The following is a 16436-nucleotide window of genomic DNA, read 5'->3' on the forward strand; positions in this document are numbered from 1 at the left end:
GCTATCTTCCCCTATAGGCCTCTGCCCCCTTTTGCAATAAAATGACCCAGATGCTGCAGGCTGGCAGTGCCATCTCAGGTTTCAGTGCAGGTTTATTTCAGTTTTATATTTTATTCCAGGCAAGTGCTTATTACATGGATATTATTCATGTTTCAATACCTAAGGTCTTGGAGCATGAACAGCTACTAGAATACAGTTCAATAGTAAAAATACAATATGTACAAAATTAGGGTTTTTGTAGGTTTTTTTTTTTTTTTTTTTTTTTTCCCACACAGCAGATGTATCCAAACACATAAAAATCTCTACAGTCTGGGGTCGCTACAGTTTATATTTCAGGAAACGGAGACACAGTGACCAAGTCCTCACTGTAAACAAGGGCCACCTCTTTGGGGTTTGGAGATGGGGCCCTGGGATTGGGGGAGCTGTTCCTGGAGACAGTAGGGGTTATGGTGACCCCTCAATTATCCTCCAGGCATTCCCTGCCCTTCTTTGGCCCCCCAAGGAACCAACCTCCCCCCCTCCCCGAGGTAAAGACTCCCAGCCAGTGAGCCACTCTGAACATCAAAAGGTAAAACACGCATGAGAGGTAAGATATGTATATGTGTATGTGTGTGTGTGTGTGTGTGTGTTTGTCCCAGGCTGGAAGGGTTAGGGAGGGAAGGGGCAGGCAGTCCCACTGGGTGAGGAAAGATGTGGTCCTGACAGCTCTCAGAGGGGAGATGCCCAAGGAAGTGCTGGGTGGTGGCTGCCCACTTGGGCACACAGCATCACAGCATTCACAAACAGCAACAGAAACAACAGCAACAACACCCATCGTCACCAATCTGGACATAGTCATTCGGCACTAGATTTGGAGGCCCCCACTGCTGGGGGTCAGGGAGGGGAGGGGTGGCGGGTGGATGATGAGGTATCTGTGCAGGCCGAGGGGCCACTGGCCTCAGGATGCAAGGAGAGGGGAACAGGCTGGGGGGAGGGTGGGTTCGCCAAAGCTGCTCTTATTGTTCCTGCTCTTTTCACTGTCACAATGGGAACAGCAAAGCCGGCTCCCCCGAGAGCCAAGGTATCTGGTGAAGGGGGCTGCAGCTGTAGAATGGCGGCAGGCCAGTGAGATGGGACTGCTGCGCTGGGGTGGGCACAGGATTCCCTCCCACAGGCCATCCCTTTCCCCACCCCAGGAGAGGAAAATGAGAATAACAGTCCCCAGGGAGGTCTCCAAGACCAGGAAGGAACTGAAAGGAAGTTCCTAGGCATCGAAGGAGTCTTCGTTTCAAGGGAGAATCTATTCAAGACCTCCGCTGGTCTCCTCAGAAGACCCTGAACTCTCCTCCCCAGGCCCCCTCAACTGCCTAGCCCACTGCCCCAGCCCATCAGGCAAGGGTCACACCCAGGGACAGTCACTTCCCTACCCCCGCCACACACACCAAAAGGCCATTAGTGTAGGTCCAGGTGGAGAGCTGAGTGTGCACGCGTGTGTGTAACTGAGCGTATTTGACACAAGGCCACTTGTAGTAAATACCCACATAAAAAGAGAAGCCAGCCTGCCAAGGCAGAGGGGGAAAGCTGCATTCCCTAACATAGGACCCCCTTACTCCTCCCCACCCCAAGCTCAGTCCTGTCCTTGATCCAACTAAGGACCATTTCTCAGAGGAAGGTGGTGATGCACAGCAGCCCTCACCAGAGAGGGACTCAAAATTGCCCACTGGAGAAAGGGAAGTGGTCCAAGGCCAGAGATGACAGTAGAGGCTGGAGCAGCAGCAGCAGCCCCCCACCATAGCCACTACACCCCAACTCTGCCTGCCCCCTTCTCCACAGGTCGCCATAGCCTGTTTGGGGAGGGATTTAGGGCTTTATACAAGCCCCTAGATTTCAACTTCCTGATGCCTCAAACAATGTGACTTCTAGGCTCCTGGAACCAAGGCCAGGTTCTGGTCCATGTCTCCCAAACTGCAGGAGGCATCCAAACCCAGACAGCCAGGCCCACCTATCCCTTGGGGGAGTGCACAGCACTGAGCAGAATTCAGGGAACCAGGGGAGTGTCCAATAGACAGGGCCCCTCCTCACTGCTTTTTGGAAATCAAGAGCCAAGCCCAGGGATGGAGATAGAGGTCCAGTCGCTCTCCTCCCATCCAGACCCAGGCTTTTGGGGATAGGGATGGGAGGCCAGACACCAAGCCCCTTCTTCCCTACCCTCACCCTCAGACTGCCTTCCTGAAGTCAGAAGTCCAGTAGCAGAGGTTGGGGACAGGGGACAGAGCTTAGGTTTGGTTTATTGTTGATACAGAATCACTCATTATAAATGATTTCTACTGTAATGAATCACAGTGACAACAACTGGGTCAGTGAGCCTCAGGCTGTGGGACACCCACCTGTCTGGGTAGGACTCCAGACCAACTACTTCCTAGGATCTGTCACCTGTACTCAGAGCAGGACCCCTCACATCCTACCACCCCCCCCCCGCCAGTCCCCAGATTTCTGGGCTAAGTGGCTTCAGTTCTGCTTCCCTCGTTTCCCTCCAAAGGCCTGGGAAGAGAACACTGAGGCTCAGGAGAGGAGGCCTGGGCACTCAGCCACCTCACCGAACAGCAATAGCAGCAGCAGCACAGGAAGATGGGCAGGGCAGGGGAGAAGTCAGAAAACAAGACGTCCACATCACACTGATTTCAGGGAACAGGGTGGGGAGGCAGGAACGGCATTGGGGCCAGCACCGGGCTGGACAGGTGGCTTGTTCACCAGACTGTCTCTCATCAGTCATTCTAAGTCCCAAGGCAGCAGGATAACCCCCTGCCCTGTGCCCAACTGCCTGGGGCAGTCCCTCCCACCCCTGGCTCAGAGTCTCTGCACCCCCTTCCCCTAGGAGGCCTGGGGGTGGGTGTGGGTGGGGCAGGCCTGGGCCTAGCTGGAATGTGTGGAGCTGGTGGGTAGGAGAGTGGGGGACAGGTCCCCTTCCCTGCCCCCACTGGGGGCCTCTGAGTGACTTCATCCTCAAGCCAGCTTGAGCGTGCTGACCGGGAAGGAGGGCATGGTGACCATTGTCACAGGATTGAGTACTGTCTGGCCCACCAGCTGGGGGTGGTGCACCACCTGAGCCCCCATGGCTGGCTTTGCCATGACAGTGGCTGGGGGCCCCAGCCCAGCTGTGCCATTCACTTGCTGGTGAGAGAGGGTGTGGGCGATGTGGCTAACCGCCACAGGCTGGCTTACCGCCACAGGCTGCGGGTACAAGGGCAGCTGGGAACCAAGGTGGGCCACATGGTTGAGGGTGGCAGGGTGCACTGTGATGTGGCCAATGGGGGGTGTGGCAGGTGCCAGCTGCACAGCAGGGCTGGGGGCCGAAGGGGCGATGTGGGCAATGTGCTTGCCACCCGGCCCCTGTAGAACGTGGTTCACAGTCTGGATGACTGAGGCATGGGTGGTGGCTGTGTGGGCGATGACCGTGGAGCTGCCCCCAGCCGTGGCCACAAGATGGGCCGGAGCTGGCACCAGCGTCTGGGCAGGGGCTGCCGGTGGGGGAGGAGGGGCCGGCAGAGGGGTCTTCTGCGGTGGCTGCTGCTGCTGCACAGGGAGGTGGGCAGGAGACAGGGCCACTGGGTGGGGGTGGGGGTGGGGGTGTGAGTGGGGAGGTAAAGCTGCAGGGACAGTGTTGGGGGGTGGCAGGGTGGACTTTAGCAGCTCCGGCTGGGGACGATGGCTCAGCTTAGGTGGACCCAGGTCCGCCCGGTCCTCCTCCATGTCCTCATCTATGTTGTCTTCACCCTCTGTGGGGGAACATGGGGCAGGGAGCAGATCAGAAGTGCTTGGGAAACAAATGGTTGGAGCCGCAGTACTCATAGGGTTGGGGATATGACGGGGCTGGGTGGAGGGTGTCTTTACTAGCAGGCAAGAGCCTGGCTGGAGAGGCTGGAATTTGAGGTTCAAGGGCAGCATGTTGAGGATGGGGGGGCCAGTGCAGGGCCAGGGCTCACCAGAGGCTGTCGAGGTGGAGGCCTGGTCGTCCTCGGGCTGGCCTGTCTGCCGGAGCACTCGGTCAATCTCCAGCATGTCCATCCACTGGCTCAGCTCATGCTTCAGCTCCGCTAGCCGCTGCTGCGTGGCAATCTTCTCCCGAGCCAGCCGCTCCATCTCATGCTCGTACTCCTTCTCCTTCCTCTTCAGGGACTGAGGGACAGGGCAAGGGACAGCAGGACATGTGAGCAGCAGCCACGGGGCCCACGGTATCTCAAAACTTCTATCCACATCAGCCAGCCAACAGGTCAAGTCTGCAGCAACCAGGAGGCCCAGCCTGACCAGGCTGTTGGGACCACACCTCCCTCCTGGTCCACGGCTCTGGCCAGTGAGGCCCAACGTCCCAGGAAAGACAGCACAGATCCCGGTCAGCCCTGACCCAAGTACGGGGGCCCTTCCCCACTGATCATATCAATTCTGTCCTGAGGGGATTCCCAGCCTCTTGCCTCCTCCTCGCAGCCTCCCCACTTCCCAGTCCCACCCAGTGGAGCCCCCACCACTGTTCTGCTCAGTCATGGATGCCACAAGCTACCCTCCTGGGAACCCACTCCCCAGAGAAGTCCAAACAATCCTGCACTTCTTGCTACTTCACCATTCTCTTGTTTCCTTGGTAACTTCAATGTCCTTGGAGAATGACCCACTAAACTTTGTGACACCAGCCCTCCCCATTTCACATTCATAACCTGCTTATGTCTCCCCCAGCAGCTGCTGGCTCCACACCTCCTCTCCCACTTCCTGGGCTATTCCCCACGGTGCCACCTGCGCTGCTGCGACAACGCTGTTTACATACCTCTCTCCACCTCTCCTTCCTACTACTCTCCCCACAGCCCTCCAGACTCCCTAGGCTGCTGAACAATCCCCCAGCCCAGGAATGTACCTCCCCTCTCCGACATTTATTCCTGAGCTGCACTGATCAATGAGAAATGGCTCTTGGGGTTCCAACATCCCCCACTGACTGACTGAGCATGCCTGGAGAGGTTTCTCCAAGGTTCCAGGCCAGCCCTCCCCGCATGATGCTGATGCTGCCTCTTCACTGAGAACACCAGGAGGGCGCTCCCTACCCCACACAGCGCTGACGCCTCGCCTTACACACTGTGGCACTGCCCCCCTCGCATGAGGCTCTCCAAGCTTATTAGCAGCTCCAAAAGGCCAGCTTGTGTCCCACTTTTGAGCTCCTTTCCACACCAGAAGTCTTTCCTGTGATCTCCTGACCCTGAAACTTTATTAACCGACTGTTCTAAGTCTCACCCCCGTTGGTAGCTTCTCCCCACCTAGGCATGTACTGACCACTGTGTTCACCAGACAATGGAGACATTCCTGTCTTTGCTGACCCTTGAGTTCCTTTCTTGACCTGCTCCTGAGCTCCCAACTTCCAAGGTGTGCCAATCACATCCAAGTGCAGAGCCCATAGGCTCTTCACACACCAACCTCAACAGCTTGTCTTAGCTTTCCTCTCTGGAACCTGTCTGCAACCACATACCTGAGCATTTTGGGGAGACTGTCAGGTCTCAGTTAATCAGACACTGGCTCATATGACCACTGAAATATTTTATGTGTTATGTTTTGTCTTCCACCTCATCACACACTGTGAGTGAAGGCAAGGACTGTTTCAAAGTTCATTTATATCCTCGACCCTACCAGTGGCAGGGAGAGCTATGTACAGCGTGCTTACTCAGCCCCAGGAGAAGGGTCTGTGCGGGTGCTGCCCCTGCTTCTTGGTGAGCATGTTAATTTCCACCTCCATCCGAGAATCACAGTAACCCACCAGACTGGAGTTTTCCCCACTTCCAAGCCCTAGGGGCAGTTTTGCTGTGTTGCAGCAGCTTTTCCTGGACGGACATGGAAATGTCTTCAACCCTACCCACCAACTAGGCCCAACTTCCCCACACTCCCTCCAGCAGCCCCAACTCCTTGCATTTCTGACCACACCGGCTAGAGATGCCTCAAACCATTAATTCCTGTGACACACAACCCAGATACAGCCGCGTTCTGTACTGGCCTGAAACCAAGGTGCTTGACACTTGTCGCCAATCCCAGGCCATACAAAGTCCCCCTCTGTCATCCTAGCTTTGAGTTTAACCTGCTTCTCCCCACATTTTTGCTAAAAAGATAGAAAAGACCTCCCCTTCCCCTACACACATGCACACACCTATGTGGCTTCTCACCTGGTTCTACCCCTGAGAGGCCAGGGCGGGACATGACATCAGATGAGGCCACATCAACAACAGGCTCATGGTGAGTCAGCCCTCACTAGAACACGACTACTTGAGGCTGGAGGAGGCCATCCTGAACTCTACCCACTTGCAAGGAGGCTAGACTTCTGGGTTAGGGAGAGAGAATGTCAGGGGCCCAAATTTCTCCTCACCTAGGCCAGTTCTCCACAGGCCTAGAGGCCCCTGCAATTTCCCCAGGGTCTAACTTTAGTCCACAATGCCTCCTTTTAAACCTATGTCTTTTCTGTGACTACCTGATAACTGGTTAGGTACCTGCTTACTTCTCTTCCTGTCTCTACCCACTTTACTGTGGCTTTCTTCAAATCCTTTCCTATCTCCAAGCCATTCTAGAATCTAGCTGTGTGCTACCCTCTTCCCACAGCTTCCTGCTCTCAGCATACAACCAAAGTCCTCAGTCTACACGGCCCCACGGTCTATCCAGAACCAATTTTCCACTCTTGTCTAGTGCCTGCTGCTCCTATTGCTGCAGGGCAACCCTCCTATCTTTTACTTCCAAAAATGCATCCTACTCCCTCCTGCTGGAGAAACTTTGGCCTGTGCTGGACTCTCTGCTTTCTACCTTGCCTAGTTCACCCCAACTTCGCCTGCAGGTCTCAACTCAAATGTTCTTTCCTCAGCAATGACTTCCCTACCTCCCCAGAACAGATCCTGCCATTCTTGTCCCTATTACACTTCCAAGGCATGGTCGTTTGTATGGTTACTTGTTTATAACCTGCCGCAAGGCCAATCCTAAAAGGATAGAGGCCCACACTTTTTTCTTTGCACTCCACTATATCCTCAGAAGCAGACGCAGAGCCTGGTTAGTACCTGAGTGAATAAATGAATGATGAAGGATTTATAGAGTCCTGTAAGTTTTTTTACTGCTTCTGCTTCTACCTACACCAGGACAAGTGTTCCTTATGGAAAGCCTGGGGTCCACCCGCTTTCTACTCAGTCCAAGTCCAGGTCCTAAGGAGCTTCACTGAGCTACTTCCACTGAGTCTGTTTCTAAATTATTCAAATCCGAATGTTATACAGGCTCCCCTCCCCAAGTGTGTATATAAAAAGAGGAATTCGGGCCGGCCCGTGGCTCACTCGGTAGAGTGCGGTGCTGATAACACCAAGGCCACGGGTTCAGATCCTATATAGGGATGGCCGGTTTGCTCACTGGCTGAGTGTGGTGCTGACAACACCAAGCCAAGGGTTGCGATCCCCTTACCGGTCATCTTTAAAATAAATAAATAAATAAATAATAATAATAATAATAAAATAAAAAGAGGAATTCGCCATTCCATCTTTCCTATTTCTCAATAATAATTCCTCTTAAGCTAATGTTTAGAATACTAAGAATTACTTGCATGAACAATCTCATTTAATCCTTCTACCATCCCTATGACAAAAGTACTATTATTTTTTCACATTTGACATCATCCTATAGGAAAGTTTCATAGAAAATGTCATAGCATACAGACAAGGACTTACTAAGAGGCCTTATGATAGAAGGCAAATTATACCCAAGCTCAAGTTCTACGAAAACATCCAAGAAATAAGCCACCTGGCCTTTCACAGCCTCCCGGGGACCCTAAGAAACCCGGGGCACCACCCCTCCCGGGCCATTCGGGCCGCAGGCGAGGCCCCGCCCCTCCCGGAGCACGCGCGCACCCACGCGGACCCGGCTTTGCTGCGTCACTCCCGGCGGGCCTCACCCTCTCTCCGCGCGCTTGGGCGCCCCGCCCCCTGCCGGGCCCAGCCAATCCAAGAGCCCGGCCCCGCCCCCTGGCTGCCGGGAAGCCGCCAGGCGGCGTGCCAGCCCCACCCCCTCGCCAGGAGGGCGGGCGGAAGAGCGCGAATTGGGCGGAGGAGGGGAGGGAGTCACCGCTGGGAGCAGTCGCGAAGCAGCGCCTCCGCCGCCAAGGAAGTCAGGCTCCGGTTACCTCAGGGCTGTGACCCCGCAGTCGAGGCCGGGGGAGGGGTGGCGTCCGGTGCTAGCTCCTGGCCCGGGGGGACCTTCTTTGCCGACCCCTCCCACAGAGGTCATGACACCGCCCAGCACCCCAAAGTTTACCAAGTGGCCCGGCAGGGAGACCCTGAGGCTCACCCCGCCCTCGCCCCGCGCGGGCAGGGAGCCCTAAGTCCCTCCCAGTCCCCAACGGCTCCCCGACTCCGCGGCAGCCGAGCGTGGCCGCCCGCCCCATCCCCCACAGCCTCCTTCCCAACACGCGGAACCCACAGCCGGTTTCCAGGGAAACCGAAACTCCGGGCCGTCATGGCAACTGTTTTATCTGGCAGCCCCCCTTTGGTACTGCGGAGAGGAGCCAACGCCAAAGGGAGGAGATACGCGGCCAGGAGGGACCCCGCCTTTTTCTCCCTTAACCCCAGGCAGAAGGAAAGCCTAATTGTTCAAGGTTCGGTGACCCTGGGGCTTTTTATCCTCCAGACTGCTGCATTCCCCCCATCACCACGTTCAACCCTGAGACTCGGGTCGTGGCACCTCGATGCGCTCACTGAAAGGATCTTAGTGCTGGGGTACAAGTGGGGGGCCTCACCGCGTGCCGCCGTGTGGCGGAGACCACGCCCAGGGGCACCTCCACCCCCAACTAGCGACAGATGTTCCGACGAATCGGGGTTCCCGCCCAGGACTGCGGGCAGGGTGGAGGTGCGGGACGCTCCACGCCCTTCTGGCCGTGGGTGCACTGACGCGGAACGCGGGTTTTACACCGAGCGAGCGGAGAGCGCACGCCTCCCCGGCCCGGGGACGCCGAGACTGCGGCTGCCGCGCCGCCGACGCCCGGGATCCGCGGAGCGGCCGGGCGGGGGAGGGGAGGGCCGAGGCCGCCCTCCCTGCGCACGCGCCCTCTTCCGCCTGCCCCCTCCCGGGCAGGGAGCCCCGCTGACGTCAGCTGGGCCATGTGCTCAGCGCCCGCGTGGAGGCGGGCGGGGGAGCCAGCACCGGCCAACGGGGCGGGCAGCGGTGAGGGAAGGAAGGCGGTCGTCGCGGCCACCGCCCGCTCTCCGCCGAGCCCTGCTTCCCTCTCCCATACCTGGATGTACCGCAGCGCCGTCCGCAGCACGCTCAGATTCGACGTCTTCTTGTCGTCCACGTTGGGGATGTTGCGCTTCAGGGTCTCGAAGCATTCCTTCAGATGGGCCCTCCTGGGGAGAGGGAGCGACCGCCCATCAGCCAGCGCAGGGGGGGGGGTGGGGGGGGTGGGGGGGGAGGCCCAAGTGGAGCTGGGGGCCGAGGGCGGGGCGAGTCCCAGGAGCGGGCGGGGCGGGCCCAGAGTCACACACGCACGCACACACACCTGTTCTTCTCCAATTTGTTGTGGACTTCTCTGGTTCCGATCCTGAAACCCAGACAGACAGGAGGCTCAGGGAGGAGGACCCGATTAGGCGGCCTTCCTGACCCCCGCCGCCATCCCCCAAACGCCACAGACTTTTTGTCTCCAACATTCTCTCTCTATAAAAGCAGCAATGGAAGGGAGGTGTTCGCTCTGTGCCGTGTCACGTCCACCCTTGGAGGGTACATCTATGTTCATAATCCACAAGCCCCGGAACCCTCCATGCCACCTGTCCGACGGTGAGGACACAAGGGCTCCTGGGACTCAAGCAGCTGGTTAACCCCAGCCTTCACTCAGAGGCCCATACTCCAATACTCGGTCCAGAGGCCTGGAAATGCCATAAACCCCAGCCTTGGAGGGAGTCAGAGAACACAGAAGCCTGAGAACAACAGAGGGCAACGGCCATTCATTCCCGGGACAGAGATGGGCACAGTGAGAATGTGTCCAAATACAGGAGGCGCTTCTGGGATGGGGAGGCAGGACATGCCTCTTGCACACGCAGCCCAGGTGGTGGACGGTTCTCCTCTCCAGCCCACCAGCCCCGACTCTGCCACACCTCACTCACCCCCCAGGCCTCTTCTTCTGTTCGCTGGATTTGACTTCTTCAGCTGGTGCCAACTTCAGGGTCCCAAGCGTGGGTGGGGGTGGTTGCTGGGGGGCCAGGTGAGGCTGGACTCCAGGGTGTGGTGCTATGGTCAGGATGGGCGTGGGTAGGGGCTGCAAAGGCTTGGGGCTGCCAGTGGGTGGAACGGTAGTCTTCGAGTCTGGCAGAAGGGGAGCAGGGGTGGGCACCGGCGGCCTTGTGGGCAGGGGGGCAGGCTCCTTAATGCTGAGTCCAGGGGTGCTGACCAGGGCTGGCTGACGAGGCGCCAGGGGCAGTGGCTGGGCTGCAGGGGGCAGTGGTGGGGCTGGGGGCAGTGGCTGAGGGGAGTTGGTCACTACAGGAATAGGAATGACAGTCAGTGGGGTGGGGGTGGCAAGTGCTGGTGGGGGTGCTGGTGGGGGTGCCGGTGGGGACAGAGGCAGAGGTGGTGCCTCGATGCGGGGCTCCTCCACCGGCAGGGCATGTGCCAGCCTAGCCAGGCTACTGGCCTTCTTCTGCTCCTGCTCCCGCTCCCGCTCCAAGCGAAGCCGCTCCTGCTCCTCTACGCAGAGAGAACACAAGGGGTGTCTCAGCAGGGCCGATGGTCCTGGGCCCCAGCTTCTCCTGTCCAACCCTCACCCAGCCTCTGCCCCTATCCCAATCAGTGCACAGGGACACCCCTGCCCAGCCTGAGACCCCACAACTACCCCTCCACATCCAGCAAGGCACTGGGGTAATGGAAAGTGCTGGGGCGAGGAGGACAAGTAATGGGATGACAATCCAGGCTGGGGGAAGAACAGGGGACCATGGAAAGGCAGAGCAGGAGCTATTAGAGAGGATGCTGCAGGCCCAGCAACCTGAAGGTTGAGGGGGTAGGCAGGTGATGAACAAGAAGGGTCAGGAGCAACAGGGCCAAGGAGACCAGAGTCACAGATGAGGAGGGCAGAGGCCAGTCCACAAAAGACTTCACAGACCACCTTGGGAGAAAGGAGGGGGTGCCAACAGACCACAGCTTGTGCGGAAGGCCTTCAACAATATTTACCAAACACCTCCTAGAGGGCAGGCAGTACCTTCATTTCACAGATGAGATCAGTGAAGCTCAGAGAGGCAAAGTGATTAGTTGAGGGTCACACAGAAGCTCCTGACACCTGGCCGGAGTCCCTGTACTTACTGTGCCAACATATGCTCACTAGGTATCTTCTCACACTCACACCCGTTGGATCATTACAAGACCCACATCTCAGGCAGGGGAGGAACATCACCTTCAGTTCACACATGAGGAATGGCCCTGACTACTGACTCCAAAGGCTAGGACCCAATGCCTCTCTGTTTTCTTCAAGGACCATTCAATAAACCCACTTGCTTTCTCTCTGCTCCTTCTCATGCTAGAACTCATTTCTCGCAATGCCCCCTGCCCCCCCATCCCCACCAGCAGCAGCAGCAGCACAAACTGAGCTCTTTAACGGGGTCCGGCAGAACAGTGGGCTCAGACAACCTTCACCTCATCGGTTCAGCATCTCTGCTAAAAGCCCAGCAGGGACGTGATGCCTGCTCAGGAGCTGGCTGAGAACAGGGGAAGGGAAGAGGGCCCTTTCCTGATCCAGAGACCCCTCTCTACCATTCCAGTTCCCCACCATGCCGGTTCCCCGTCTACAGGGCTGGGCCGGGCCCTCCTGAGCATCTGCAGCCCCCAGGCGAGAGAGCAAGCTGGACAACCAGCCCTCTCCTGCCCTGGATTCACCACTTGCTGACTAACAGAGCTGACAGCACTGTTGGTGGACACGCCCCAAACACGCCACCCCACATGGGGTGGGGCTGGGGGACAAAACTGGCTAAGTCCCCTCTAGGGAGCAGGGCAACAACCCCCCACTGTGTCTTACTGGCTCAGAGGCCCCAGAAAATCAGAGGCCTGGGTGGGATGGCGGGGGCGGGGGGGGGGGGCTTTGGCCAATCAACAGCTTGAATGTGAGCCAGGCCTGCTCCCAGCACCTCCCTCCTGCGGAGAGGAACAGACGAGGAGGAAGTAGAGGGGAAGTGTTCTGAGAGGGGAGCACTCAGTGGTTTCCCAGCAGCCAGAGTTCTGGAGTGGGCCTCTTCCATATCTCCCCAGCCCTTTACCAAGGGGAGGTGCAGGCTGGCTCCAAGGAGAGCAGGCCCTGCTCTCCCAAGCCTATGTTACAGACCCAGAGAAAACCAGCTCTCTGTGCTCCAGCTTCCCACAAACCACACCGGCCAAGAAGCATGCTGAGTTCCAGCTACAGAACCATTCTCAGGCCTGGCCTGGGACCCCCCAGGGTCATTCTCCATCTCAAACTACTCCCAAGACAAGACCCTCCAGCTTAGGACCCAACATAGCACCCAGCTCCATTCCTTTGACTGACCCAGGACCTAAGCTTTCACTGGCCTTGGGGCCACACTCTACAGGCAGAAGGACAGACAGGGCCCCAAGTCCCAAGAACAGGTGCCCTGGGGACCCAGACTACAGGCAAACCCCACATTCCCCACATTTTAAAGCAACTCCAAAGCTCACCAAGGATATGGCAACCTCCTTCTTTCCTCTCTTTCCCAGAATCAGACAGGTAGACCCACAAGTGCCAGGAAGGAGCCACGTGAATGGCAAAGTTCTATCACACCTGGACCAGCATGGTAACGCTTGACTGGTGGTGAAGAAGAGGGGGTGCCCCACGCCAGATCCAGCTCACCAAAGCTTCCTGCTCCCCCCTCCAGCTCTGACCCATCCCCCACCCAGCAGCGACCCTCTCCCTGTGCAATGGAAAGGGGGAGACAGACTGGTGAGCGCTGGGACCTCCCTCAGGAGCAATCTGTGTTTAGCCTCTTTAAAAGAAGGTGCTGCTGCACCCACAGGTACACTCTTTCTCTCACTCACATACATGCACATACATACTCCAGCACCCTCCCTGGACTCTATCCAGAGGCTGCCCCCAAAGAATTTAGCATGACCCCTTGGGGTGACCAAGAAGCTGAGGCTTCGCCCCCAGTCAAGAGCATGACATTGTGGTCCCTTCAACCTTCTCAAGCTGTGGCCCCAGCATGCACAGGAATTCTTCCCTTCTACATGCTAACAGGGAGCTAGAGGGGCCTCTGGACACTCCAGCCAGCTCCCTCCAATCAAGGTAGAAGAGAGTTCCATCCAAGCCACCTCCTCAACTCCTAGAAAAGACCAGGCCAGGCCCTCCTGCTAAGCACCAGAATGGCTTTGCCCTTTCCCTCTCTTCCCTCTCTCACACACTCACCTGCACACACATCCTCAGGTTCATCATGTGAGCAAACTGCTGGTGTAGGTCTGGAGACCCACCATTGAGGTTGAAAGGGGGAATGGACAAGAGGACCCCTGTTCAGAGCTGACCATCAGGTAAATACCCCAAGAATGCAGTTCTGGTCAGCAGGTTCACGTGCCACCCCCTTCTCTCACATTCTTCCTGCCCCAGATCAAAGGACAGAAGCTCAGGAGGGAGAAGAAAATAAATTCTGGAGATTGAACTGCTGGGACCGGGTCTAGCCATCTGTAAATTAGTTTTTGGAGTGGATTTGGCTTTCCCGCACCCACCCATCCCCGAAGACCCCCGACCCAGCACCAAGAAGCTCTGGCTGGGCAGCTTCTCAGGAGAGGACCTTTCCTGGGTTTCTTCACAGTGCTGCATAGATCTACCCCTTCTATCTTACTGGTCAGCTCTGGGCTTACTTATTTGGGAAAGAGTGGGAAGAATGACAGTGGGAGTCTTTCTCTCTTCCCCATGTGGCCGACCAGCCTGAAGGTAAGGAGAGGGTGAAGTGAGCATTTTCTGGCGGCAATAGCAGGGTCGATCCTGATCACCTCTAGCACAGTGCCTGGTACACAGTGGGGACACAATAGGTGTTCTTGAATTTCATTTTGTTGATGGTGGCAGCAGGTGATTCAGTCTCTCTAAACCTTGTGCACACTCTTCCCCCCTGTGCCCCCCCCCGCTCCCCCCCCCGCTCCCACCCCCCCCCCCCCCCCCCCCCCGCTACCGGACCCGCACGCAGGACATTCCCGGTCACCACCAACACTGTCCATTGCCTGACCCTGCTCTGGACCCCAAAAACAAGGGGGAGGGGTATTTGGGCGGATGTCTCAGCCGACCAGTTCTGCAAAACCCTAGTATCTGGGTCTCACATATCTCTAGTGACTCTTGACCTTGAGAGGCCAGTCGGCCCGACCGGAGTAAGCAAGCCGGCGAACCCGCAACTCCCCCGCCCCGTTGCCGCCGCTGCCGCGGCACACGCTGCAGGCGCGCGCGCGCACACAACACACACTACTACCTCCTGCATGACTCATCATTGAAGCAACAATAGGCAGAGAGAAAGGAAAGGAGGGCGAAGCACTCTCTCCACCACAACCAGCCCTGCCGAGGGGTTCTGGGGCGGCCGGGAGGGCAAAGGAATCCCCGGGAACTGCACACACACCGTTCCAGGGCTGAGGCTCTCGCAGCAGTCTGGAAAACGGAGGTCTTTTCCCCCAGTCCCCATTTCTGCAGCACCCTGCAGCTAGTAACCACCAACTAGGACGCATGGGGATAGGCAGCATGAAAAGCCTCATCTCCTCCCTGTCGAAGGAACACCAAAGTTTGCTCCTTCTCAGCCAGGCTTATTCCAGTGTGGCCAGGGGTGTTGACAAGAAGGCCTGGAGAGAACGTTTTGGGGGTCAGTGGGAAGATGTGAGCTCTAAATGTCTGTCGCCCTGAGATTCTGAGGGTTTCCCTAGCCTCCGGTTCAAAACCAGGAGGTTTGGGGTTAGAACGGACAGGTGGACTCGGCTTCTCTCTTGCAGGGCAAAGGCTCTCTCCCTGGGAGCTGCCCAGAGGCCAGGGCTCGAGCTCGGGCCCAACCCGACGCAAGGCCCCTCGCCGGCCCCGCCCCCGGCCGACTGCGAGGCGAGGAGGAGGGGCCGGGCCGTCCCCAGCGGGAGTGTCCCCGGTGCACGTGGTCGGGGGCGGGGCCCGTCCACGTCACCACCCGGTGTAACCAACGGGCTTGGAACGCAGGCACACGCAACATTCCAGCCGAGAGCGGGTTTGGAACGCGCAGACACGCCACATTCCACACCGGCTAAAGCGGGCCACTGCGAGGGGTCCCGGGGGCTGTCCCCAGCAGCCCGCGGGCCATTTCTCAGACTCCCAATTAGCCCGGCTCTCACCCAAACCCCTGACGCGCGACCCAGCCCAGCTCTGGGAGGCGGGGTCAGGTGGGGCTGGCCAGGATCATAAGACACGCGATGTCATTTCATTCTGCAAAGGCCGCCTCCGCCCCAAGCGGCGTGTAGATCTGCCAGGAGCGCCCCCCGCACCCTCCCCACGGGGCTAGGAAAGCCGGAGAGCAGATCGGCGTAGAGTAATTCCCACCCGCACTCCGTTACACACACGCCCACTCGTGTGCTCTACACACGCCCGTGCACACGTCCGTTCATTCGCTCTCCCCGAGGCTCACATCACACATCCCCCGTGCACACACGCACGCACACACGGGTCTGCCACCCCCACGCAACACCATTCCTTACCCCACCCCCCGACTCACACATCCTCAGCGCCACCAAGGATGCCGCTGGCCCACGCGAAAGGAGTCCCCCACAGAAAGTGCACGGGGGTGCCAGGTAGCTGGGGTGGCGCCCACAGGCGCCGGGTCCCCCGCTGCTTTAATGAATTCATTAATTAATTCCGCTGCCCACATCACGCCTCCCCGGGCGGCGGCTCTTGCGGGGAGCCGTGCATTGCCCGGCTCGCGGGCCGCTCGGAAGGGGGCCTGCCCGCGGTTTCGCGTGGGTTCGGGAACCGAGGTCACTCGCCTCCCCTTCCCCTGTGCCCCAGGGGCCCGGCCCGGCCTCTCACCACGTGCTCTCTGTTGTTGCTGCGCTTGCCATTCCAGGAAGCGGGCCGCCTCCAGTAGCGTCTCTATGCTCATCGCGTCGAGAGCTGCCGGGGACGCGCCGGGGCCGAGGCTGCGGCCCGCGAGCCAGGCACAGGTCAGGCTGGCGGGCAGGCAGGAGGGAGGGATCACCTCCGGGGGGCGACAGGGCTGGGCGGCGCAGCGCACTCCGCAGGGAGGAACGGGGAGCAAAATCAATGTCTCCCCAAATATTTGCAAAATATAAATTTGCAAATTTAAAAAAATTGGATGCAAAAAAAAAAAGCGGCGCTGCCTCCCTCTTTCCCCTCCCTCTCTTCCTCCTTTCTAATGCCTCCCGCCCCGCGGCCCCCGGGAGTCCCGCCGACAAGAAAGGGCTTTGCAACAAGATGGCGAGGAGGCACCGACACACACAAC

At 58.1% G+C, this 16436-nt stretch overlaps 1 protein-coding gene across 1 annotated transcript; it reads right to left on the minus strand.

Moving 5' to 3' along the window:
* Positions 1-504: 504 nt before the first annotated feature.
* MNT (MAX network transcriptional repressor) lies at positions 505-16186 on the minus strand. Its single transcript, XM_063110779.1, has 6 exons — positions 16004-16186; positions 10122-10701; positions 9521-9562; positions 9257-9368; positions 3963-4155; positions 505-3755 (listed from the first exon to the last, which is right to left on the minus strand). The coding sequence occupies exons 1-6, from the start codon at positions 16074-16076 to the stop codon at positions 2983-2985; spliced, it is 1773 nt and encodes a 590-aa protein (XP_062966849.1). The 5' UTR covers positions 16077-16186; the 3' UTR covers positions 505-2982.
* Between the last annotated feature and the right edge of the window lie 250 nt (positions 16187-16436).

The sequence above is a fragment of the Cynocephalus volans genome, chromosome 10, assembly GCF_027409185.1.
Source record: "Cynocephalus volans isolate mCynVol1 chromosome 10, mCynVol1.pri, whole genome shotgun sequence".
NCBI lineage: Eukaryota > Metazoa > Chordata > Mammalia > Dermoptera > Cynocephalidae > Cynocephalus > Cynocephalus volans.

What these genes read in the sequence shown, in the direction of transcription:
- MNT (XM_063110779.1), bottom strand. Translation starts at nt 16,076, where the DNA reads ATGAGCATAGAGACGCTACTGGAGGCGGCCCGCTTCCTGGAATGGCAA. An exon ending in CAGAAGAAGAGGCCTGGGGG is followed by an intron (nt 9,563 to 10,121) that starts GTGAGTGAGGTG and finishes TCTGGGTTTCAG; the next exon opens with GATCGGAACCAGAGAAGTCC. An exon ending in AACAAATTGGAGAAGAACAG is followed by an intron (nt 9,369 to 9,520) that starts GTGTGTGTGCGT and finishes CCCTCTCCCCAG; the next exon opens with GAGGGCCCATCTGAAGGAAT.